Raw genomic sequence first — 26,431 nt, 5'->3', positions numbered from 1 at the left:
ATCTCCTGGTCATCTTGTCAGCCCAGCCCCACAACACCTGGTAGTCTCAGACAGTCTCCCACCCAGGCCCTGACGAGGCTCAATCCGACTTAGCTTCCAAGATCTGACAAGATCAGGCACATTCGTGGTGAATTTTATTGTAGGCAACAAACCCGGCCACATGCAATTTAATTGGACAAATGTCTCAATGCGTGACTGACCCTTATAAAGGGCGTTTTACATATATATTTACACCCCTTGTTAATCCACTTCAGGTTGAATGCTGTGGGGTTGGTGAAGGTGAGGCTGAGAACTAGTTCATATATTACTCGCGACTGATGTTAACCATGTCCGAGCTTCTATCTCAGCTTCTTCTTCTTCTTATTGGTTCTTTCGGTAAAGTCACGTAGAAGGGAAATAATACAATAATAAAAATAAAACATAATAAAATAATTCTCACGACGTTTCGGCCACAACGCAAGCAGCCGTCCTCAGGTGAAGAACAGGTCTGTCGGAAAGACAGCGTCTGAATGGGCACCACCAGGCTTGGCAGCGTATATTTAAGCCGGGTTGGTAGTACGCAGCATGCTAACCACTGTGCCACCACTCTACCTCACAGGACATTTTACTATAAAGTATTTAAACTGTAGATGGTACTGTATTTGAATATTAGATACTATAATGTACTGAGGGATTTCCACTAACTCTGGTAAACCTATCTATTATAGTTAGGTGCATAGCTAGCTGGAGGTAAAAAGAAAATCCTCATTGAAGTCGAGGAACAATACGTCCGTTTTCCCGAGATCATCATTGGCTTTAAAGCTGCACCCATCCCATTATTTCGTGGTTTGGCTTCGGAAGCAATGCAGTCGTGTGCTACCGGCCTCTCACACCCGTCAGCATGAATGATTCACTCGTGCATTATTCAAGTAGGTCTTTTTGTCAGCAGTAGGAAAGTAAACAACTGATTAGGCTTATGGACAACCTTGCAAAACGTACAGGTGCACGTGTTTTCTGTGGAGAGTGAGGGAGTTGAATTTCACGGTGAGTGTTTCAAGTTTATGATGTTTTACAAGGTTAAGACTAAAGAGACAATAACAGCCTAATGTGCCAGAGTGACCTGGGACATTAGTTTGCCAGGAAAGTGCAATGATTGCTATATATATAATTAAAATTGAATAATTTGTGGTAATTTTCGAATACTGTATAGCAAATCTTTAGCTTGACGTTGAAATACAATGGCCGATGCTTGCGTATGACGTCAGGGAATGTTTAACATTCACTTTGAAGCACACCACGTATTATGGCTATTACACGCGCAGTAGTAATCAGGGCAACCACTTGAATCGAACTGTGAACAAGCAGCGAACGTGCTTTAGCTAGGCCATATCATGGCCCATGGTGGTGAGCTTTGAGTGAAATGCCACACCAGCTTGATTGATTTCTCACTTCGAGTATTGTGACAGTACAGGTGGGGATGTGAGCCTGAATTCAAGTATTTGTTTCATAATCTTCGTCTTGCGTATGGCTGATGTAGATGCAGAGCAACAAGTGCAATTTCACATTTACGTGGTCAATCCAGACAACCGCGTCAGGATCAGCGGAGTGTATCGCTCTGATGTCTCCTTCGTATTTGTGGATTGGGCCATTGCGTCGTTATATGTTGTACTAACCTTTTGCCCGTCCAAGGACGGGTGTATTGCAGTAAATCTGAAACTCGCAAGCGAAAAGCAGACCACGACGTGATATTCATTGCATCAATTCGTGTGCAATTTGTAAGGGCGCGGTGACACAGACTTATTTCATTTAAAGGTTATAATCCCTTGTTCATCATGACGTCCTTTTTACTTCGATGTCTCAACAGCGTTACGGAGATCGCGTGACGTGAGGGTTCCGCCTTTGTAGTGAGGGTTGTAAGTTGACGTTGAGGAGGGGGGAGGAGGCGCCTCGGCCCCCCATGTGGAGTGACGTCACCCGCTAATTATTATGAATGTGGGGGGGGGGGTGTCCATTTAGAGGACGTCACCTGTTCATGATTATTAATGAGGGGGGCTGTTCGATGCGGAGTGACGTCACCTGTTCATGATTATTAATGAGGGGCGGGTCCATGTGGAGGACGTAGCCTGTTCATGATTCTTGACTTAAAGTTTTCGTAGATAGGTCCAAAAAATATATAAAAAAATAACAAAAAACTATGACATTTCGTCGTAGTTTTTTGACGATCGCTTGTGTTGCGATCGAAACGTAATTTTTTATTGTTATGTTTTTGTTATTTTCTTTGAACCTATCTAGATGACTTTACTGTTCATGATTATTAATGCTCGACGTGGAGTGACGTCACGCGCGTTACACACTGACATTCTTGGCTAAATATAGTCGTAAATGGTCTGTTCTGGATGACCACAGTCGCACACGGGAGAGTTTTAATTTTCCATTTGTGCACCATGGTTTGTGCAGATACGATTAAGGTTGGTTCATGAACTTCGTGGAAGATCATACCCAACGATCTTCTGCGTTGGGTCTTTCGCGATATGTGTGTGAGTTCTTTTGAACTCCATTCAGCTCTTAAAGCTTCATCGGGATTGAATTTGCATTGTTTAAGGTTAAGCGCACGGGTCCAAAAGGGCTTGCGTGACTTCAAGCGATGACGAGGGAGGTTATTGAGGTCCTGATGAATGGGAAGGCGATTGCTTTCCTGGATTCGCACGACTTCCTGGAGGGTTGCAGAGGATGGGTGGGGGAGAGATGTGTGACAGCACGGGGGGTGTTTGAGTCGACTTGAGGGTTCTAGTGATACGCCGAATTGCAGTGTTCAGTTGGACATCAACACGTCGAGTGCGACTAATGAGGTGAGTTCTGTGTGTCCCAAAGGTCTGGCTCATCGCAGAGTTTATGATGTTATCTTTCTGTACGGCACTGCTTCATCTTGCCCAGTTGGAAGCGGTAGGTCTCTGGTTAAGATTCCGGGGGTATTTTGCATGTAAGCAAAACTATTTGGGGACGCGTTAATATCAAGCGGTGTAAGTAAATTCTGAACAAAATAGCATTTTTTCTGTCTCCACATATATATAAAAGGCAAAGTTGTGATTATGTGTGTCTGTTCAAAATGTTTAGCGTACTACCCGACATGCAACAAACTGCAAATTTGCCATGTGGGTACTTTCCAGACTGTACACCATGCAACAATTATAAAAAATACACTTTTTTGGGTGGGGGAGCTCAATAATGCATATTTTTTTGCACGCAAGTGAGCTGTGACGTCACATCTGTCACGTGACCCGCGCGTGTTGTAGCGTAACGCGTTGTAGTGTTGTGGTCAGCGCGCTGCGCTACGAACCCGGCGACCCGAGTTCGATTCCCGCTCTCGGCCCACCACCGGTGACGATTATTTGAACCGGTCCTGGGCCTCCCCTAGGTCGACTCAGCCTCAAACGAGTAACTGTTGTGGTGTGAACATCGCCACTGGGGAGACAAAGGCGGCCGGGTGTGGTGAATCCAAGTCCGCGAAGCCGGGTAGTACAGCTAGTAGCCAAATAAAGTTTTCTTCTTTTTTAAATCGTGCATTTTTTTCAAGCACGACCATTTTAACCCTTTCAACTTCATCCAAAACACATCCATGCTGGAATCCATTGGCGTGATATTTATACTCGCGTCTAATATTAGCAAACGTCGTCAAGGTAAATGTGAGCTTGCACAATTTCTGCATTTGTGACTTAGCAATCATGATCTCAGCACCTGGACGCCACACTTTAGCCTCAGCAACCTCGCTAGGACTTCAGTGAGCTCTGTTGACTCACTGCCGGGTGTGTGTAGGCCGCCAACCCAATACTCTCCCCTCTCACCTTGACCGTGGCACCCATGCAAAGGGCATTCCTGCGGTCGTCTGAGTGGAGGGAGGCTTCCTGCTCTCGTTAAGATGCCGCTGATGCTGCTCATTGACACCCGAGACAATACTTGTTTTTCTTTTAGTTCTCAGAACCCAAACATTTTTTTCTTGTAACATGAGGGACGGCTGATGAGAGTTTAGTCCCTGGTACTGCGGGGGGAGCTGAGATGGTATCGGTGGGGTCACGCACGTCAACACCAACACAGCCCTCGACACAAGCACGCGTGAGAAATCGTGGTAGTTGGAATCGGCACTTGCCAGCAGCCAAAGCTGCATCGGTTTCCTGCCTTCCCCCCCCCTCCTCCAACCCCTCTCATAATAAATTATGCTTTCGCGATTACTCAGACATAATGAAACTGGTTCTTCCACACCTGTCGTGTGATGTCATTTCATAGGGGCACCGTATGAATGCACGCAGGCACCGGCGATTCCAGGGGGGCCCGAGTTTGCAAGGTTTTTTTTTTAATGCAAGCGTTGACCATCGCTGGCATAACTTGCCGGTGCTATTTTTAAATGCACCAGCGAGATTAAATGATGAGGATGACTCCCCGGCTACTGAAAAACGAAACGTCTCTTGGCCGATATGTTATCACTTGCTCCGAACATAAAACTTCGCTCCGTCGTATACTTTGAGTCGTATTGAGTTGCCCCGGGCAGAAGACTACGACAAAGTTTATAACGCGTCTACTGGCTTACTGACGCTGTAACGTTTTAACATCTAATTTGGTGAGCTTGTAATTTTTTTAAGCTAATATTTGCAGTACCCATCGTTAACATCATGTATTATTTCGTACGTACACTTTATTAGTTCCCCGATTTTTTTTTTTTGGGAGGGGGGGGGTGGATGGGTTGTTGTCAAACCTCCCCTAACTCAGCCTAGCCCAACCCAACCGAGCCCATCATTCCTCAGGGCTGTTGTGAGACCAAGTTGAAGCCATAGCTTGGCTTGGCCTGCCTGGACAGGCAAGTGCGGGCGGGCGGGCGGGCCATGAGCGCTTTGTGGGTTTGTCAGGCGCGAGCTCAATGAGCCGCACCCTCGCAGTCGTCGGCGGCTCCCGGAGTCCACGCGGACACGTCCTGGAACACATGACACGGCGCACACTCGCTCGCTCATCTTCCCATCGCAGCCTAACCCCCCCCCCCAACCGTTCACCATGGCTGCATCTTACGACCTGCGTACAGCTTGAGTCCGGCTTTGAAAAATTCGGGTTTTTTTGTTGTTCGTTTGAAAATAATCCATTTACTGTTGATCTTATTGCGTGCAACAGCTGTGCTGCAGGGATACACCGGTAGGGTAGTTTGGGTACACGGGGCCATCCTGCTGAAGGCTGCCGATCTTCATTGGTGAACTCTTCGTCATGCTGCCCATCACGAATGGTGGTCTGGGTCGGACCAGACCGCCACTGGCTCGCCGGCAGAACGTAAGCGTTTGTTGATTCATGTTCTTTACTTAGCCCGTTTGAGGCACCTTTTGAGATGCATTACATCTTGCAAGGAACACCTGGGAGGCTTTACTTACAATAGGATAGGTAGTGATTTGAACACATTTGAAAGGAAAATGTTCGAGTTTATCTCATAGATCTGTATGTCCACTTTCTTGGTTCATTGTAGAAATTACTTGGTGGGCTATAGGAATTGAACTGTCCCCTCTGTGCAAGCTGGTTCAGTGGCGAACGAGCAGACTAAGCAGGGGCTGTTCATTCAATTGTGTCGTTTACAAGAACCTGCTTTTGTCGTGTGGTACATTTATTTGTTTAAACTGCGCGGTTATGTGTGTGGGTGAGCTTTTGCAACCCTCCCACCTTGCCTTTACTTGACATAGTTAGTGCACTGTAGCATAGTTTTCTGACGAACTGTAAGCCAGCCAACTGTAGCAATGTATTTGCTAAGCCTATGCAGCTTTTATTTAAATTTCAAATCCAAGTGGAGTAAATACCTTTATAGAAATGGGGGTAGCTTAAACATGTTGTTACACTGCAGAAAGCCAGGCCTTAAATCGTACCATGCCTTAGGACCTCGTCGTGGTTGAAAATATAAAAAATCAACACGACCACTCGCTTTTTGTACGTCTTTTCTGTTGCTTTTTTTTCGACCACTTTTAAGCACTGCTTTTTTATTATTAGGAAGTTCCTATCATGATTTTTTTTAATTAAGTACCATGACATCATCGACGTTCACCGCGAAATTACGCCGATGAAGTCAGCTCGTGTGCAGGTACCTAAGAGTGGCTTTGTTACATCTCAGGAGCGTGAGAGATGCTGACGGCTTTGGGAGGCGGCCTTCATCTAGAGCAACAGGGTTCGGCAATTCGCGGCTCCGGGGCCGGATGCGGCTCTTTAAGAAGGACTGCTTCGCGAAGTTCGCCACGTGCATTGCGGCTCTTGAAATGTTTATGGGGGGGGGGGGGTTTAATTTTTATTTTTTTTATCGAATAATCTCGAACAAAAATGTCTCTTCTTGTTATTTTCGTTGTGATTCTCGAGATACGTTGCATCGGTCAAGTGGAAGTTGAACCTTTCTTTCTGTACTATTGGGTTCTTTCGGTAAAGCCACCATATTCAAATTAGAGACACTCCCATCGTCAAAGATGGTAGACGGGATGAGTGAGATCGGCGTGCGTTTAAGGGTTTGCGAGTCTCTTGTAGTGTAACGTTAAAAGGCCCTCTATAATGAGAGGGTTGGCAGCAGAAGCGGCGGGGAGTTGACGGGTTTTACTGCTGCAGAGTTTACTGTACCCGTGAGTCTCGGGGCACACTTGAGGCCGCGTTCACCACCTGCACGGGGCAGGCAGCGCGCCACTGCAACAACAATAAAGAACTGGAAATGTCACTTTTGTCCAGACCCACGCTCGCGGGACCTGGAGGGAAACAGCGTAGAAGAAGCATTTCGTGGTTCCAGAAAACCACATTGCCGGAGACTAGCTTGTGGCGCAAACGCCCGCAGCGAAACTGATCCGTGCCTTTATTTTGCACGCGTGCTGTGCGAGTTGTAACGCAGGCACCTCGCACCGTTTGATTTTTGTCCTTGTCGATATTCATACGATGTTGAAATGCACTACGACTTGACCGGCCAGAAATGTATTCGAATCGCCTAGCTGCCTTATCTAGGACGAAAGGAGAGTAGAGTGTGAGGTGTGGTTACAAAAAAAAGCACAGGTAGCCCTAGCTGTATGTGCATTGCTGCATCAACTTGTTAAATACTTAAGTGTACAGTGACATTTCCTTTATTGCTTTGAAGGAGGGACACAAAGTAGATGTATATTTTATAATTGTTTTCTTTGTGAGCTGCAAGTTATTGTTGTTGCTTTTGAATGACAGTCCCAGGCAGGGCTGCCCCGAGCTGTGAAGCGCTGAGCGTGTTTGTAGTTGCCGGCCGCTGCTCAGGCGGGTGGTAACACGGTGGCAGATGCCACCTGGTTTGGCACCAATGAAAGCCTCGCGATCGGGTTCACGACAATTCATGTTCCTCTATGCGGCAAAGCCGCATTGAGTCTCAAGACTCGTTTTCAGGTGGGTCTTCAATAGAGAGATGGCGAGATGGTAACACGGTGGCAGATGCCACCTGGTTTGGCACCAATGAAAGCTTCACGATCGGGTTCGCGACAATTCATGTTCCTCTATGCGGCAAAGCCGCATTGAGTCTCAAGACTCGTTTTCAGGTGGGTCTTCAATAGAGAGATGGCGAGATGGTAACACGGTGGCAGATGCCACCTGGTTTGGCACCAATGAAAGCTTCACGATCGGGTTCGCGACAATTCATGTTCCTCTATGCGGCAAAGCCGCATTGAGTCTCAAGACTCGTTTTCAGGTGGGTCTTCAATAGAGAGATGGCGAGATGGTAACACGGTGGCAGATGCCACCTGGTTTGGCACCAATGAAAGCTTCACGATCGGGTTCGCGACAATTCATGTTCCTCTATGCGGCAAAGCCGCATTGAGTCTCAAGACTCGTTTTCAGGTGGGTCTTCATTAGAGAGATGGCGAGGTGTCAACTACATCGCCTGCTATGAAGGAGGTCGTGGACATGATCCCAACCTGTATATTTGGAGTTTGCGTGTCTCCCTCCATATTTAGAATCAACATACGTTTGCAGTATTTGGCTGCTATACATTTCCACGTGATGAGCTGCTTCGCTGAGCTATCATTTGTGGCTAGGTTCCTTCTGAAAAAGAGCTATACAGCTCAGTGGGCCTTACCTGGTCAAATAAAAAATAGTGAATAGTATAGTTAGACATTTCCCTTGAAGAGTGGCATGTGCAAGAAGACAGAGGAGAAGCCCACGTACAAGGAAAACACGTAAAGCCCCGTACAGATATATCCAATGACCACCTCAGTCCAAGCCTGTCATGCTTGTTATTTCCATATATTATCCCATCCAAGTTTTATTGCCAGACCCAACTTTGTTGGGCTTCCGAGGTCTGACAAGACCGGGCGCGTTCTTGGTGATTTATTCATTGCTTAGATGCAGCCTGACAAGGCAACTGTCTCCATTTTGGCATAAATGGATAATACATAGGGGTTGCGAAATCTTCAACAATGGCTTGCGCTCAGTAAATGTTTCGTTTTCATGCACTGCACAATGGGTAGTCAGTAGTGGTCAGTTGTGGCACATGCCTATAATCCAGCACGGTGGAGGTCGAGGGTTGATGGATCACACAAATGTTGTTAAATGTGGGGTCCATATGCTCCATCTGTATAAGATAGTGTTGCCCACTCCCACATATGGGTTTTTCTGGGTGTTTTGGTTTTCTCCGACATGAAAACACTAATTCACCAGCTGAAAAGATCTCATATGAAGAAGACCGCAGAACTTGGGCATTTGGCACCAGCGCACCACATGGCTGCCTCCCGCTTGTCTGTGGTTCCTCGTATCTCGGAGTTGTCCTCTCTTTTTGAGAGTGAGCGAATACTCTGTGGCGTGTTATACATTAAAATTAGTATAATTGTGGTCATCGCACTGCACTATAAACTCGGCAACTTGAATTGAATTTCCTGCACTCCGTTCACCAACCCGCATTGACACACACGGTGAACTGTGGTAATTGCAAGGTTATTGTGTCACATATTGAGCCTTCTGCAAGAGACTAAGGAGGCTTATCAGCATAGTTTGCTATCTTGAGGATATTTGTAATAATTTTTTTCAATGTTTGCCAGTTAAAAACCATCAGTGCAATGTCACTGATGTTATTTAAATATGCCGTAAAGACCATATTCACACGCATACAATTGAGACCTCTCCATAATTTATGTCGGTAGCGGTAGTGTTGTTTTTGCTGCAACCTATGTGAGCGTTTAGCGTGCGAGCATGGACACAGAAATTTGTGCTGGTCTGCACACTCACAACACCATGGCCTATGTCACCAGAACCGATATCACCATTAGTATCATTCATCCAGTGTCCGACTTGCATACTTGAAATGCACTTACATGTGTACAAGGCCAGATTTAGCAATCTTTCTCCTGGGACACCAAAGCAGAAAAGATCACCACCCCACCCCACCTCACCTCCCCCCCTCTCCGCTTACACTATGAATACACAGTCCTACTTTTCCAAATACGTTTTGTAAAATGTATTTCAAGTGCGGTTTTCTGGGTTGGGTTGCAAGTTGAGAAATGTATTCTGAAACGACACTAAGCTTCGCTTGAAAGAATTTAATGTACAGTATTGTAATGCTTTGTTCAAGAGTTGACTATAATGTTTTGTTTTTGGTGGGCCCCGCTGGAGTTTTGGACTCAGGAGGGGACAAATGTCCATTATGCCACCCGCTGAAATCTGGCCTTGCATGTTTGTGTTCTGTGTCAGCTCTATCTGAGTGAGGATTCGGCCAGTCGTTCATCCGCTGATGATAGCAGTGAAGTTGATGGCCATCGGTGTCACCACCCACTTCCCCAACCCGCAGATGATTATCATTGTAGCTTTAATCGATGCCCCCATGATGTACGGCTCATACACAATGGGTGGCCAATGACTCATCCACATAAATGTGTCCTTAAGTATTAAATAGCCCCCACTTGTGGCTGCCAGGTATGTTGGCAGTTGCGGTCGGGACCCTAAGTGGTTAACCCAGACCCTTCATGTGTCAGTTCTGTATGTATGTATTTATGTTGAACTTCTTTCACACTGTACGTAGCTAACCGTGCTAATCGGAGGTCCGGCGGAAGGACAAGAAACTAAACACAAAAGCAGTTCTAAAGAAATGAGTTTTCAATTAGGTTTAAAGGTGTAAAGCTCCAGTGACTTACCTAATATCGGAAGGAAGAACGTTCCAGACGGCCGCTGAAGCGCATCTAAAAGCGCGCGATGCGGTGACCGTCTTTGTAAAGATCCCTGGAGGGGTCTGAGAGCCACGATGTGTGCAGTGGACAGGCATCGCCATTAATGTGTACGTGTGTGGACATTTGAGCTTATGTCAGCTGTGAGACAAAATTGTATGATAAAATGTTGCTTTTTTCAGATTAGGCCAACTTTCCAACAATTTTCACTTATATGCCCATAAGGCCTGTGACCAAATCAACCAGAATGTGCCCGATCTCATCAGATCTCGGAATCTAATCAGGATTCTACCTTGATAGTGCTTGGATGGGCGACAACCACGCAGAGCGAGCTGTTTAAGCTCCCCATCCTCACCCACGCTGACCATTGTGGTCAGCTACGGTCAAATAACATTTCACACGGAGTGGGGATGCCCTCATCCAGTATTGGATTGACAACGCGGTGTATATTTACACGTACACTTCATCAAGCTGTGCCAATGGGAAGTTTGCTGATCAGTGTACGACCCATCGCTGCTGCCCCGCATGGTAAAGAGTAATCCGTTATGGACGAGCCTCGCCGGTGATTGAGACGGTGTTGCGCTTTGCCCTCCCTGCTCAGACGATAATGTCCCTGCGTGAGATCCTCTGGGGTCTGACCCACCACATCGGAGAGCCTTCGCTGTGGGCCGTGCTGCGGGAGTGTGTCATGGCTCTCAAGAACCGGGAGCAGAGACCAGGTGAGGACTGGCCCGTGAGAGTTATTCATCGTCGTTGTCATCGTCCTCATCTGCCAGGATCAATCCACTGCTGAATGAAGGCCTCCCCAAGCCTTCGCACTTTTTCACAGTCCTGCAATTTAATAATCCACCTCGCACCTGCACAGGAGCTGATTTCATCACTCCATCTTCGCGACGGATGTCCTCTCCGGCGCGTTCTCTCCCTTGGCTGTCACTCATTAGTCTTGATCACCGGCGATGATCATCACCCTCCTGCCCAAGCCCACTTTTCATAACAGCTGAAATTATGTCTTTAACTTGCATCCATGTGTTCTGCTTTCTGCATGTTAATTACATCCCGAGCATGCACCTCTCCATGCTTTTTTGCGCACTGTCTTTTCAGATTTTTATTTTATTTGAGCAAAACCGAAAAAAATGAGTCTGCTAATTGTGTAATGTGTTTAGTCTTCATTGCCAATTATGCCTTCCATCACACATTTACCCTGCAATGGTTACGTCTCTGAAGCGTGTTCAAACTACCTGCATGTGAGAACTCTGAGCATCAGCAATGTGTTAAACATCATTTATAAAATCCTGTGAGTCTATACCTTAAAAGTAAACAGAGAACCAATTATTTGCGTCGTGTTGTTATTGATGTCGTTTTTTGTTTTTGATAACATTTGAAGTAATAAAACGCGTGTCGGCGGCCCTGACGCAGAGCGCGTGTGTGCCCCGTTCTGCCGCAGTTTACGTGTCGCTTGACACGGTCACCATAGTCCCTTCTGGGATCGTCAGATTCATGCCCGTGAGTCCACAAGGTGAGGGCCCAGAGCAGCCACAACGCTACAACCAAAGACAAAGATCCCCCCTTATAGCCTTAACAGACTGTTGGGGCAAGTGCTGTTTGTGAGCACCTATTGAAGGCCGGCACCGCACACGAGGGGTTGGGTGGCCAACACCACGCCCGGCCGGCTTTGTCTCCCCAGTGGCGATGTTTACACACCGCACAAGGTATTCATTTGAGGCTTAGTCGACCTAGGGGAGGCCCAGAACCGGTTCAGATTATCGTCACTGCTGTTGGCCGCGAGCGGGACTCAAACTCGAGTCGCCGGGTTCGTAACGCAGCGCGCTAATCGCTACACTTCCACTACTCAGAAAGTAACACCAACATCCACAAACGCATACAAATGCAGAGATGGTATTTGTAATTGCTGTTAATGAACACCTCTGAAGGCCGTCACTGTATTACACAACCTTGGGGAAGCCCAGCACCGCTTCATATATCGCCACTCATTTTGGCTGTGAATCGAACGCACATCACAATGCCTTAGCCACACAGGCATATACACTTTTACACAAACACTAACACGTGAATATGTACATTGATACGAATATCTTACATGGACTGTTGGTGCTGTACCTCAGTCCCCAGCAAATGAGATATGCGACATGGTACTCTACTCGCAAAATAATGGATGACTCTGCCCCTTCTCAGATGACCTGGATGAATTTTTTCTGGCCCCAGAGCTTGAAAAGCAGGGAATCATCTCAGAAAAGGTAACGGTTGTGTGCATCGCTCCTCCCTCCGCTGGCACCTACCGCAAACCAAAAGCCAAATCCTCGATTAGCGACACGTGATATAAAAAATATATTATTCCGTCAAATTGTAAGCAATCTCCTGTAACTAAGGACTTATCTTAACCATCATCGTCCTCAACCATGAGCAATCCGCTGCGAGGTGATGGCCTCCCCCAAGCTATCGTCATGCCTCACTGTCTTGTGATGTAGCAATACATCGAGCACTTGCACAGGTGCTGATTTCATTGCTCGGTCTCCACCGTGGACGTCCTCTCGGGCACGTTGCTTGGCGGGCAAGTGCACCGACGTCAGTCTTGACCACCAGCCGCTTTTTTGTCAATCGCAACAGACCTCATGGAAGTCTTGACTCTTACCCCGTGAATATTATTTATTCCGATGGCTCACTGACTAAGCATTTAAATTTCGATTTAAAGCTTTCGTGACTGCAGGGATTCATCTTTTTGGTTCTTTCGGTAAAGTCACGTAGAAGGGAAATCATGAAATAATAATAATAAAACGTAATAAAATAATTCTCACGACGTTTCGGCCACAACGCAAGCAGCCGTCCTCAGGTGAAGAACGGGTCTGTCGAAAAGACAGCGTCTGAATGACGAAGAACAGGTCTGTCGGAAAGACAGCGTCTGAATGAACATTCACGGCTGCTTACGTTGTGGCCGAAACGTCGTGAGAATTATTTTATTATTCTTTTATTATTCTTTTATTATTTCCCTTCTACGTGACTTTACCGAAAGAACCAAGAAGACTAACCCTTTGTTTTCTCTGCACCCACGTGATCAACGCCTCCTTTTTACCTCCAACAGTCGTGTATTTTCGGCGTGGCCCAGACGGTGCTGGCCGCGGCCACGCTCTGCCTCCCAAGCAGCCAGGGCCCCCAGCTCACCGAGCACTTCCAGCAGCTGCTGGCGCGCATGACCGAGCCCGACGCCGAGAAGCGCCTCTCCATCAGCACCGTTCTCAAGGTGCCCGCCGGCACGGTGCCACGGACGGGGCAAGCAGCAGCGCGCTGCGTTCGATTTTGTAGCTGTTGAAGTTGTTTTGCATTCGGTGCAAGTTGTAACGGGGCTCGTTGGGACGCTAGGACTCAAGCGCTGGAAGATCAAAAGCAGGGAAATTGTACGTGGGACCCTCATTTAATTCCTTGCAGCACGCCCATTGCCAACAACGCTACGCCACAGAACTGGCCATGGTGTTCATTTCTACATTGCGCTGGGCTGGGATGTGCTGTGCTGTTGGCCATTCAAATCGTGCTCTTTTGAGCTGTAATCAGCCATAACAATGATGTCATGTGCCCTGCTGCTCCTTCCCCCGCACCTCCGATCAGCACCGTTGGCTAAGAAGTTCAAAGGAGGTCATCTTTGGCTCTAAGCCAGGACTATATCTTGGGATGCCCTCCCTCTTTTACAGTCTTCGGGTGTTATAAGCTGGTGGATGAGGCTGTGCGTTTCGCTCCAAGGCTCTTGGCTGACAAGGTTGCCGGTCTCTGTTTATCGTCGACCAGGACTGTAACGAGTACCAGAGCCAGACAGGGATCCTCACCCAAGAGATCTGCATGATGTTGCGCATGGAGGCTATGCATGGACAGGTGAGACACCGTATTCATTTGTCTGATGGAAGAGACTCAAGGAGTTCAGGTTATTCTTCGGGAATGGGGTGGTTTTGTGGGTTAGCTTCCTGTTCACCTTATTTTTTACGAGTACAATGTGCATCTCTACACTTGCACCGTGGACAATGAATCCCTTCTATTGCGTAATCATCGTTGCCGCCGGTCTTTTAAAGAGTGACGGATAGGCCTGCGGGTGTGTGTCCACGTTGGGTAGCTTATGATTAATCAGGAAGTTGACTGCCCACAGAGTCATCTCCGCGAAGTATAATTCGCGCCGCACCCACCTGTGCACTCCACCGTGAAGCCCACGCCCACGCCGGCCGTGGTGTGCCGCGGCGTGTCTGCGCAGGTGTGCGGCATTCCGCAACGGGAACTGTGCAGCTCGCCCTCCCTGCGAGTGTCGCAACAAGGAGCCGCGTTGCCCTCCCTGCGCGTGCGAGCGATTGGAGATGACACTTTTGTAATCGGTTCACAACAAGCAGAGCGGGGATAACGAGCGTTTAGTGTTGCGTGACGTGGCACTCCTCGCTTGTGCTTTTTGCGAGCATGTCAAGAGCTTCGTGAATTTGTATAACGATAGCCTGAAACGATCGTCCTCGCACGCAGGGTTGATAGAGTTCAACGAGCTGTTTAAGTAGTCTGGATTTTGCACCAGTGCTCTGGAGACCACGTGTATCATTTGTAATGCGATGTATGTATGCCTCGCATGCCTGTGTTAGACTGCTACAATGCGTGTGTCCATTGTTCACGAGCCGAAGAGCATTTGCATCAACCGAGCAGCGCCGACTCCAAAATTCCTCTTGGAGCCGACTCCCCTTCATTCTCCTGGTCTCGGTGCCACTTGTGCCCTGCTCTTCTCTCTCCATTCTGCTTCCTGTAGATTCTGCAAATGCAGGAGCAGTGCTCGGGGCAGCAAGGAGCCAGAACAAAGCCCAAGAGCCCTCCCCCCTGCCCGGCACGCGCCTCCCGTCCAGCGCCGGCCTGCTTCTCTCATTCAACCAATGACCATTCGGGGAACCCGGGCCGCTCAGGTACTGAAATGCTTACAGACTCGGTCCCACGCAGGCGTTCAGTGCCATGACTCATGGGCACACGAGTGGGTGGACAAATATCTAGCCGGCATCAGCCCGGAGGAGTGAATGAGTTCAGTGTGGCTGAGCAGACCTCGTGGTGCTTTATTTGAGCTAAATTTACACTGTCAGTAAAACATTTGCATGAACACGATTTGTCCCGATAAGCTTGCCTGTAGAAGTTCAACTGAAATAATTCCCCCATGAACTAGACATTTCTGGGGTGTAAGAGGGAATTTTACCCCCAAGGACACCTGACCATGAAAGACCCCCTCCCCCTCTCCTCCTCCGCCCTGTCACCCTACACATACAGACAAAGCTCCCTCGTATAGCCTTAACAGACTGTTGGGGCAAATGCTGTTAGCGAGTACCTATGGAGGTCAGCACGGTACATACGGGGGTGGGTGGCTGGGTGGCTAGCACCACACCCAACTTCCTAGTGGCGATGTTTACACACCGCTCCAGGTACTCATTTGAGGCTGAGTCGACCTGGGGGAGGAGGGCCAGTACCGGTTCAGATATTCGTCACTGCTGTTTGCCGTGAGCGGGAATCGAATTTGGGTTATTGGCTTCGTAGCACAGCGCTAACTGCTACACTACTGCTCCCCACATACAAGGAAAAAGACACACACAAAATTCCTACCTAACCTACATGTTGAACTATCTCACTAGTTTAGCACAAGGCTGAGATGGGAGGGGTTAATATATGTCAGATGGGAACAATTGAAGAATAGATCAACCCCATGAAACAGCAAGTAATAAAGGTAGCATTGTTTATAACGTTCATATTATAACTATTATAAGACTAAACAGCCAGATTTCCCTTGCCTCCTCCCACTAAATCCGGCCGTGCCGCAGGAAAATTCGATAAATTGTTTCCGTTCAGCGTTTGTGATATGATTCAAGAATTTGTTTTTATTGTGGTGAATGGCAGTGTCTCCAGTGGCTACAGGGGTCATGGGAAGCCATTTCATACATCATATATACGAATAAAAAATCATCAGTTCTTACATAATCGATTCGATACATGAATTGTGAGCTTAACATTCGATATGTATCGATGTGCCGTCACACCAATGCTTGTCAGGGTAAACTGCATTAGTCACAGCGTGGCATTAAAATCATACAACTACATTTATAACATTTATTTCCCCTTCATAAGACAAATCTGGGTAGTGGCAGTTGTAATATAACAAACTTTAATGATGTTATTTGTTTAATTGAACATGAGTTTCGGGCTTTATTCTAGGAGGGTTACGAATGAATTATGGTAAAGTTGTAGTTTTTTTTGTGTTTAGTGCTCAACCATGACTTAACCCTGGACTGCATGAGTCCAACAGATCTGAGAGGAACTTTCCACCTTTAATTTTCAACCTATCCGGATGTATCTTCCGATTTGTGCAGTGTCTCAGTACGGTACAAACATTACACGTTACGGCCGGTCACACTGAGTTGTCAGTGCTTGGTTGGGGAGGAGGAAAAGAATTGTTTGATTATTTTTTAACCGCTTTCGTTTTTTTTATAACAACACTACGGCCTCACGGTCTGCGCAATTGGGTTCTCGGGGCGCGTCGCGACACGCCCATGGCTTGCCCCACTAATGCACACCTACCGTCCCCACCACTACAGCTTGCCCCACTAATGCACACCTACCGTCCCCACCACTACAGCTTACCCCACTAATGCACACCGACCGTCCCCACCGCTACAGGCTTCGTGCCCGTCTCCTCGACGGGAAAGTTCGAGGCCGTCCGCGGACCCGTTCCTACCAAGACCCCTCCGCAGCATGCCAGCGGTGCAAACCACAATCCTGAGTGAGTGAAGAATTTGTTGAAAAGATATATATAAATTTCGATTTAAAGCTTTCGTGACTGCAGCAGGGATTCATCTTCTTGGTTCTTTCGGTAAAGTCACGTAGAAGGAAAATAATAAAATAATAAAAATAAAACATAATAAAATAATTCTCACGACGTTTCAGCCACAACGCAAGCAGCCGTCTTCAGACCTGTTCTCCACCTGAAGACGGCTGCTTGCGTTGTGGTCGAAACGTCGTGAGAATTATTTTATTATGGTTTATTTTTATTATTTTATTATTTTCCTTCTACGTGACTTTACCGAAAGAACCAAGAAGAAGATATATATACCTACCGTGTTGTCCGGGTTATAATACACACTTTTTTCTCCCTGTATTTTAAAGCAGTATTGGGGGAGGACACATCTTCTCGTCCAGTAGGTGTGTCTGTGACTAGATTTGTAAACCTTTATTGATACAGGGCACAAGGTTTCGAGTTTCCTCTAACTTTTAGAAATGTTTCGGGCACTTTCAGAAAATCTGTTGAGCCTTTCGCATTTAGCGAACGAGCCAAAGCCTTCACCCTTCTCTACTTCATTCACAGTGACGGTGACACGGAATAAACTTCTACTTTTGTACTTTTAAAAAAAAGTTCGGTGGTATTCAGTGCCAATTAACTAAGATGTTAATTACATACAATAAAATATATTTAGAAAAAAATGTTTGCCATTTGCCAGTCTTCGCACATCGCCGGAAAGGTACTCTCAATGAATTTTCGCAACAATTAGGTAAAACTATTTCCATCTCCAAGACTCGTGCAATTCATCTTCTTGGTTCTTTCGGTAAAGTCACGTAGAAGGGAAGTAATAAAATAATAAAAATAAAACATAATAAAATAATTTTCACGACGTTTCGGCCACAACGCAAGCAGCCGTCATCAGGTGAAAACCAGGTCTGTCGAGGCGACAGCGTCTGAATGAAACAGCACCATGCTTGGTTTTCACCTGATGACGGCTGCTTGCGTTGTGGCCGAAACATCGTGAGAATTCTTTTATTATGTTTTATTTTTATTATTTTATTACTTCCCTTCTACGTGACTTTACCGAAAGAACCAAGAAGATGAATCCCTGCAGTCACGAAAGCTTTAAATCGAAACTCGTGCAATTGTTTAACACGCTATGAAAGACTATGTTTGTGGTGATGCTTAAGTTCCTATCTGTGGAAAGATTGCTATCTGATCATTGTTATGTTTGTTTCTGTTTATTGCCTCTGCCATGTGTGACAATAATTGGCAGCAGAAATTGGCAGGAGCACCTGCACTCAGTCATACTTTCATCATACTGACACAAAGTCGGTCCTGTATTGCGAGATTCTCTTGCAATTTTAGCATGCTGCATGTGTGTGTGTTTACATTATAAGATATTATGCTGTTCATCCACAGCGCCTGAGTAACCTTAATCGTTCGGTAAGATCTCATTTAAAGTCTCATTCTGACCAGAAGTAACCACGCATGTATGGTGTTGATGATGCGCTATCTACAAATCATATGAGGTTTTACCTGTTAAAAAAACAGCTATGAACATTTTCACCATGCTTATCTTATAGGTTAAAAAAATCTGTAAAAAAAATTCAAATCCTCTAATGGCATTGCCACTTACCTCGGGAGACCACGGGTTGGGAGTCTTATTGGTAAAATGATGAAAAATCTGGGTAACATGTCAAATGGAGTCTTGGGAGGCAGGGGGGGCAGAGGGCACTAAATTGCATTTGTGAGGAATTTTTGAGTAAATATGTAGAGTGTCTATAGACTCGTTTATTTTTGTTTGCAGAAGGAGCATGAGCGTCGACGACGGCGCACAGCAGATGCCCAGGCGCCGCGTTCTCCGGCAGCAAACGTGGACCGAGACGGGGCACCGTAGGGTGTCGCGGCAAAGCGGCGTCGACGCCGACCACACGACCGCTCGCCTGCCGTCGGACACCACCGCCGACACCGCCGCCGCCGGACAACCGCAGCCCAGCCGGAGGCAGTCGGAGAACCACAATCCGTGCCCACCCGCGGCCTCGCCGGCCCCGCAGCAATGCTTCTCCCTCGTCCTGGACGAGTCGTCGGGGAACTACCTCCTCGTCCCCGTCTCCTCCCCGCAGGACCCCGCCGGGGCCACCGCTCCCGCGCCCGGGCCCATCGTGAGCAGCTCGCCGCTTGTGATGATGTCGGCCGCCGGGAGTTACGCTCCCGCGGCGCAGTACGGCGCGCGAGCCGCGGCGCTCGCTCGCGGCAACTGGCCCAACTCCAACGGGGACGGTCGGGGGCCGGACCACCCCGCCTCGCCGGACTGCGGCAGCCCCTCGTCACCCGGACGTGCCACGAACTGGAGCTCGCAAAGTGGGCCGCTTCGCCAGCCGGCGACGTCTGTCGCCAGGCCACGGGGCCGCCCCGAGCAGTGGACCACGAGCACTCCGGTGCAAGGCCGAGGAGCGGCGGCCGCCGGGCGGACGGCGGTGGGCGGCAGGGCGAGGGGAAACGGTAGCTTCGGCGGTCGGGCCTGCTCACTCAGCCCGGACCTGGAGTTCCGCCGGGCGGAGATGTGGGCGGCTCAGGCGCAGGGACACGCGGGAAGTTACGAGGGGAGCGGTACGCAGGGTTCCGGCTACAGCCTCGAGGCGCAGTGGGGCAGCCGGGCGCCCGTGCCGGCTGCGGGGAGACGCCGGACGCCATCCAGCCCTGAGGTGGGGCCATCGTCGCCTGGACATCAGGGCCAGAATGGCCGCACGGGGGCGGCCGAGGGTCCCCATTCACCGCGTCCCATCAGCCCCCAGCAGCAGCGCATCCTTAGGCTCCTGCGCGAGGAGTTTGCCTTTGAGGGCTACATGGAAAACGGTGCCGTGGAGATGGAGATGGGTGAGCAAATCCATGAATTAACCGGTGGTGCTCCAGCAGTAGTGGTGGTTAGGGTGGCCACGATATGGCGATTCTACGATATATCATACGATATAAGATCAGCAATAATCAAATCGTCCATTTTGCTAAATATCATGACGATCATGTCTTAATTGTTGACAATATTTATGAAATGCAAACGCATTAAATTAATGCTCCGCATTAATAAAATATTTGATGGCATTGCAGTTATGATGTCATCCCTTTCGGTTTCATTTGATTATTTGATTATTCATTGTCCCACTGACAGTGTGCATTATAACCATTACAGATTATAAAGTTGTGATGAATAAAAGACTTATGGCATGCTTATGTTTAGTGAACTGTTTCTGAATAACTTCTAATTAACCTTTATTCGTGCTGGAATTACAGCAAAGTGTAAAAAGAATACAATGATATTGCAAACTGCGATTGCCTATTGCGCCTGTTTAATGCACGATCGTCAACCATCCAAGCACTATCCAGTCTCAAACTTTGCTTATCTTGCGAGGCCTTACAGGATCGTGATGCATTCTGGGTGATTTTTGTGTGCATTATCAGGACATTGAATGCAAGTTAATTATTTTGTTACATCGATTTGACTCCCTGCCCCCCCCACCGCCCCTTTCACCACATCTGGCTCCACTTCACAGCTGAGTTTATCCGAGCCCTGCGTGTACTCAACTTCAAGGCTTTCAGTTACCTGGTAAAGGAGCGCTACCCGGACCTGTACTGGGACGACGGGCTGCTCCGCAAGCTGCACTCCCGCGACACCATGCCGCCTCTCAAGATACAGAGGTCAACCTCCCCGAAGTCACGATGTGGAACGCTGTTTGTGTCTCACGAATCACACTGCTCTTTCCCTCCGATCCTCCAACATTTCAATGAACTTGTGAAGATTCAGATTTATTGTATTGCTATTCAGGATTTACCTTTATTTACATTCCTAGAAATTGGCCCGAAGGGTTGCCCATAACCTGTAGACACAAACCAGAGCAAAGTGGACGATTTTCAAACATGTATAAACACAATTGTATATTAAATGCTAACGAAGACAAATCGAATCATATGCATGTTGATCTTCTTTAGCACTGTAGGTGCGGGGGAAGGACAACAACTAAGCACAAAAAGCAGTTGAAATTGTGCAAAGCGTTACATAATTCACGCTTGCGCGTGATTCTTCCTAACTTATTGCGGGGGGTGGGATTGCGCGTTTCCCATTAAAGCAGGCCGTCCTTTCAGAAGCCACTGCCGGGCGTCGAGCGGCGCATCGACTGCACGGGCCCCGAGCCGGTGACGAGCAACGCGGGCCGGGGCAATCGCGGTGCGGCCGACATGGAGCCTGGCCTCCGGAGCTCGCGCTCGCGGACCTGGTCGGAGAGCACGTTCCGGCAGCACGGCACGCCGCGCAGCGCCGGAAAGAGCGCCAGCCCTGGCTCGGGAGACTCGCGGGGCTCGGGGTCAAAGGTTGCCGGGAGAGTGCAGTGCACAGGCGAGTGCGTGCGTGCGTGCGGTGGTGGGGATAGGGAGGGAAGGATTTCCCGTGTGTGTGTAGTAACAATCATCAAAACGATTTGTAACCTGCACATTATTCACAAAATGACAAGGCTATGTCCTATGTCATAGTGTGGCCAGCCCTCTTCTGATGTAGCACTAAGTTAATCTCAAATTCATATATTTACTCACTTTGAAGTGATACTGATGATGGTGATGGTCAGGGTGATGATGGTGATGATAATGATCACGACGTTAACAATACATATAGTGATCACAATAAAGATGACGATGATGATGATAATCACGATGATAATGATCATTTTTAACCGATGTGACCCTGGCTGTGATTTTTACTCCCGTCCTCACAATGTGAGACTTTAATCGAGAAACCGGTTAACCTAGTGGCTAGTGCAAGCAAATTAACATAGATGGTCCAATTTCCACATTCGTTCAGTAATTTCTGCACGGTGTTTATTTTAAAGTGTGCCATCTGCTCTAAAGTGGAATGTGACGTAATTTTTTTACAAGAGTGGGTCATTCATTACCTGTGCCATAACCCAAATCCTAGGTTGGCAATTGCTAGGAACTAAAGTACATGATGATGAATAACTGTTCATACATTCGAGTGTTCAGGCTCCCTCTCGGAAAATACACGAGGCACTATGATTTCTTACCTTGTTCAGTAAGCGGCATTCAAACGAATCGTGTTGTTTCTTGTGTACACATTTCGGGCTCGTGTTTAACAATTTATGCATGTCAGCCATTATTTTATGGACGCGCTTGGTACCATGGGAGCTTTTTGCCAGTATCAAAGTATGAAAATAAGAATAGATTTAACCCTTTCTGGCAATAAAACAGGTGTTAAGATGTTCAAACACCAAATATATACCTTTTTCAAGGCATCAAGTCTGCATTAACCACACGTACTTGTGGTGAGCATGTTTGTTTGCATATCCAAGGTATGTATTTGGTTTTTGAACATCTCAACACCTGTTTTATTGCCAGAAAGGGTAAAACCTATTCTTATTTTTCATGCTTTGTGCCACCGTAAACGTACACAGCAATGGGACCGAAAACTGGTTAATATTTACTGGTAATCTTCCGTGATGGACAAAGTACATTCAATTTATACAAATGACAAAAAAAACTGTGTCTCGCATCATTTGGATAAAATGTACAAATTCCATTGAGATGTTTAATTTCAATCAATTGTAATTTACATACTGCACATATGTGATTATTTCAGTTCTATGTCTCGTAATAGCCTCGTTGGATGCAACTAAGCCATGTTTATTTTTTCCCCAATGCCGCCCATGCAGGCCCGGATCCGGCCGTGACATGCGGCAACATCAGCGAGGTTCCTGCACCGGAGCGGTCGCCCGACGATCAGGCCGGAATCCAGGTCTGGAAATCCGTCTGTCAGAAGGACACCGGCATCGGAGAAGGCAGCGGTGCGTGCAAAAATGTCGCGATGTGAACGTCCGCGCCGCCCAGTCTCTGTTTGATCCACGCGTCCTGTGGCTCAAAGCATTTAGGAAATGACGCTGAATTCTAGTAACAATCATCGCTGCCAATGGCGGCGTTGCTTGTAAGGACTCGGGAGTGCCACGACGTGTCAATTCCTTGATTCATATTTACTTTTGCACTCGTGCTGCACCGTGAAATGCGATCACAGCACCCCTCACGACCCACGCGGCGTCATGGAGAGACGCTCATCGCCGTTCCTGTCAACCCTGCAGCCGCTAGAGGTGCTGTGTAGGAACATCGGATAATTTTCCATTGTGAGAGGAAAGTTCTTTGCCTGCAAATCATTTTCTTTACTTGTTAATAATTAACACACGCTGCAGCATTAATAATGGATGTCATTATAGAATTCAAAATAAACGATGCAGTCGGAAAGAAATTGCAGGATAGGAAAATATTTTCCCGTTTTGCCGATCGGTATTTTTGATGTGTCAATGAATGAAAGAAAACTGCGCAACGAGGTGATAACCCTTTGAGACAAAGGTGGCTCTCACGCAACATCTGTCTTACCATTGCACCTTCCACTCACAGGAAACCCCGCGGCACTGCCAGCCCTGCGACGGCCAATCAGCTGTCAGAGCGCCAACTCCTCACTCTCCGAGCTCTACAGCCGGGAGTCGTGGGAGGGGAACGAGGGAGATGGCGCCTTGGGTCCCAATGTCGCTCTCGGCTGGCCCGGCGGAGAGACTCGTGGCGGAAGTGCTGGTGGCGGTGGTGGCGGTGGCAGCCGGATGACCAACAACAACAGCAGCAGCGGTGGCAGCATTGGTGGCGGTGGCGGCGGTGGTGGAGACGGAGGCAGCGGCAGCTGCAGCGGGGATGGCGCCAGCAGCGGTGGCCCCAGCTCAGACTTCCCATGTCCGTCCGGGCCACAGCCCACATGCCTTGGCTGGGCCTTGGCCTTCCGCGGCGAGGCGGACTTTAATGAGGAAATCAAGACGTATGCACAGACGTTGGGCCGCAAATACGGGCAGAGCGCCGGGCTGGAGGAGAGGTTGCAGGTGCGTACACCAGATGCCAACAAGTATGCCGCACTTTGGCTGATACTCGTTTAAGGCTGAATCGCAAGGTGGCAAAGTGGCTCCAAGATAAAAAAAAAAAGATGAAGAAAACCCTGAGCTGGCATCACTTAGATCTTGGGTTCACATCTAGGCAGCTGCCCGATATTAATCTGGGTTCTCAAGTGTAGTGAGCTGATTGTCTCAACCTGGTCACTAATGACTGCGCAACAAAAACAACATCGTGCCATATTTGGTTCTGCAGTCAATTTGGCTAAAGTCCAGCTCTGAGAATTAAAAATATCGGGTTGACTATCTTGCGACGGACATTACTCTCAGTGGCAGAGCGCTGCCCCCTGCTATGTGGAAAAAGAGGTCACTTGAAGGCATCTCAGAGGTAACTCTGTGATATACACTTACGTGGGCCATCTCGAACATGAAGAGTTGCGGTGTTTTGCGACAAATCCGAATACACACATTGTCTCATGATATTATGTCAATTGCACAATCGGGATAAAATTCTGGAAACTTTATTTAGTTTTTAAAAAGGCTGAGTTGCTTTAGGGGGGGACCCAGGACAGGCGCAGCTAATATGTGCAACACATCGTGTGCACGTGATAACAAAAGCTGCCATGATGTGCCCATTATACATTTTTTTTTCACCTCCGTACATTTCTGCCAGGATGTTTACCGCTGCAAACCAAAAAAAATTCTTCTTCCTGCAGGAGCTGGAGCAGCAGTTGATGCTGGAGAAGAAGAACCTGAAAAAGACACAGACGTACTACCGCAAGCTCACACAGGGATCCGTCAAGAGCAAAAGTGAGACTCGCTCACTGCAGCAAAACCAGACACAGACATGAATCCGAATTCTAGATTTGAAGCTTTCGTGACTGCAAGGATTCATACTCTTAGGTTTTTTCGATAAAGTCACGTAGGTAAAAAATTAATTGAATAGAAATTAAATTTTTTACCTACGTGACTTTACCGAAAAAACCTAAGAGTATGAATCCGAATGTGTTCTCAAAACGACCCCTACATGGTAATACGGTTGTATGTAACCTAAACTGCAGCCTTCTAGGCAACGTTGCTGTCAAATGTTGCTGCCGGGTGGCTAGATGGCATCGCCCGCTCTGCATTGTGGGTAGCTCGAATGATATTACCCGTTTCTGCCAACAGGTGGTGGCGATCGTGGGCTGCTGTTCAAGCTCACGTCCCAGATGGAGGAGACACAGGGCAAAGTGGAACTGATGCACTTTGTGCGCTCCTACCTGGAGGTGTGGACCTTGTGACCCCGTGGCAGGCACCAGGCCCGAGTGATTTTGTGATTTTGATTGCTACAAATATTTTTAAAACGGTGACCAGTTTAAGTTGAACTCTTATGTATGTTGAACTTCTTTCGCACCATACGTAGCCAACCGTACTAATCGGAGGTGCTCTTAGCATTACACCCAATGCCTCTCCATTTATTCCATGACTTCGTCATTCGTAACTTGTGAGTAGGCATTTTGAGATTGTGCTGTTTAACTCAATGATGTGTGTTCAGGTTGTACCACGTGTTGTTTGCCATGATGTCTGACGTTTTCCGGCTACGCAGCACGTGGAAGAAAAACTTTCGACATCACGTCGTATCTTATCTGTCAAAACAACACATGCGGTGCAATCTGAATACACATCAGAGAGCTGTTCAACATTTATTGTTGTCTACATCATCACCGCCATTGTGCCACTAACCCGCAGCTGCTGACGGCTGAGCAATGTGGCTTGAACCTGTACGACCTGCCCTCGCTCAAGACGAGCCGATTTGCGGGGCAGCCCAGCCCGGACTCCGTGACCACCGACATGGGGGAGGAGGAGGAGGCGGAAGACGCGATGGCCGGCGACGTGAAAGACGTGGCTCCACCGACCTTTGGCCTCCTCTTCCAGGCGGCCGCGCCCAAAGAGGGTGCCCCAAAGGAGTCCACGGCCTTTGTTCATGCAGGCACCCCCCTCGGACTCATGTCCTACCTCTATGCCAAGTACGAGCCAGTGACGTCCACCCGCTTCCTCCTTTTTTACTTAATGACTAGCATAAGTACCTGGCGTTGCCCGGGTGAAAAATATATTTATTAATAACCTTACATATATACACACCCTCACCACTCACCACTCACCCTCACCATTCACCCTCACCACTCTCCCTCACCACTCTCCCTCAACACTCATCCTCACCAATCACACCCTCACCAATCACCACTCACCACTCACCCTCAACACTCACCACTCACCACTCACCCTCACCATTCACCCTCACCACTCTCCCTCACCACTCATCCTCACCAATCACACCCTCACCACTCTCCCTCACCACTCTCCCTCACCACTCATCCTCACCAATCACACCCTCACCAATCACCACTCACCACTCACCCTCAACACTCACCCTCACCACTCACCACTCACCCTCACCATTCACCCTCACCACTCTCCCTTACCACTCTCCCTCACCACTCATCCTCACCAATCACACCCTCACCAATCACCACTCACCCTCAACACTCACCCTCACCACTCACCACTCACCCTCACCATTCACCCTCACCACTCTCCCTCACCACTCT

The 26,431-nt window shown here is 48.0% G+C and overlaps 1 protein-coding gene across 1 annotated transcript in view; it reads left to right on the top strand.

Moving 5' to 3' along the window:
- The first annotated feature begins 5,149 nt into the window (after positions 1 to 5,149).
- LOC144935265 (kinase non-catalytic C-lobe domain-containing protein 1-like) overlaps positions 5,150 to 26,431 on the top strand; it is a 38,482-nt gene continuing 17,200 nt past the window's right edge. Inside the window, exons 1-16 of the mRNA XM_078861835.1 lie at positions 5,150 to 5,286; positions 10,738 to 10,855; positions 11,581 to 11,652; positions 12,330 to 12,391; positions 13,234 to 13,402; positions 13,903 to 14,015; positions 14,917 to 15,067; positions 16,818 to 16,920; positions 18,728 to 19,797; positions 20,469 to 20,613; positions 21,045 to 21,307; positions 22,632 to 22,763; positions 23,368 to 23,837; positions 24,560 to 24,653; positions 25,011 to 25,108; positions 25,572 to 25,849. Coding sequence (XP_078717961.1) covers positions 5,224 to 5,286; positions 10,738 to 10,855; positions 11,581 to 11,652; positions 12,330 to 12,391; positions 13,234 to 13,402; positions 13,903 to 14,015; positions 14,917 to 15,067; positions 16,818 to 16,920; positions 18,728 to 19,797; positions 20,469 to 20,613; positions 21,045 to 21,307; positions 22,632 to 22,763; positions 23,368 to 23,837; positions 24,560 to 24,653; positions 25,011 to 25,108; positions 25,572 to 25,849 — 3,401 coding nt within the window. The 5' untranslated portion in view covers positions 5,150 to 5,223. The remainder of the gene's footprint in view (positions 5,287 to 10,737; positions 10,856 to 11,580; positions 11,653 to 12,329; positions 12,392 to 13,233; positions 13,403 to 13,902; positions 14,016 to 14,916; positions 15,068 to 16,817; positions 16,921 to 18,727; positions 19,798 to 20,468; positions 20,614 to 21,044; positions 21,308 to 22,631; positions 22,764 to 23,367; positions 23,838 to 24,559; positions 24,654 to 25,010; positions 25,109 to 25,571; positions 25,850 to 26,431) is intronic.

Source organism: Lampetra fluviatilis, chromosome 12, assembly GCF_964198595.1.
Source record: "Lampetra fluviatilis chromosome 12, kcLamFluv1.1, whole genome shotgun sequence".
Taxonomy (NCBI): Eukaryota; Metazoa; Chordata; class Hyperoartia; order Petromyzontiformes; family Petromyzontidae; genus Lampetra; species Lampetra fluviatilis.
Note: the sequence above shows the minus strand (reverse complement) of the source record. Positions and strands in the feature narration are given on the sequence as shown.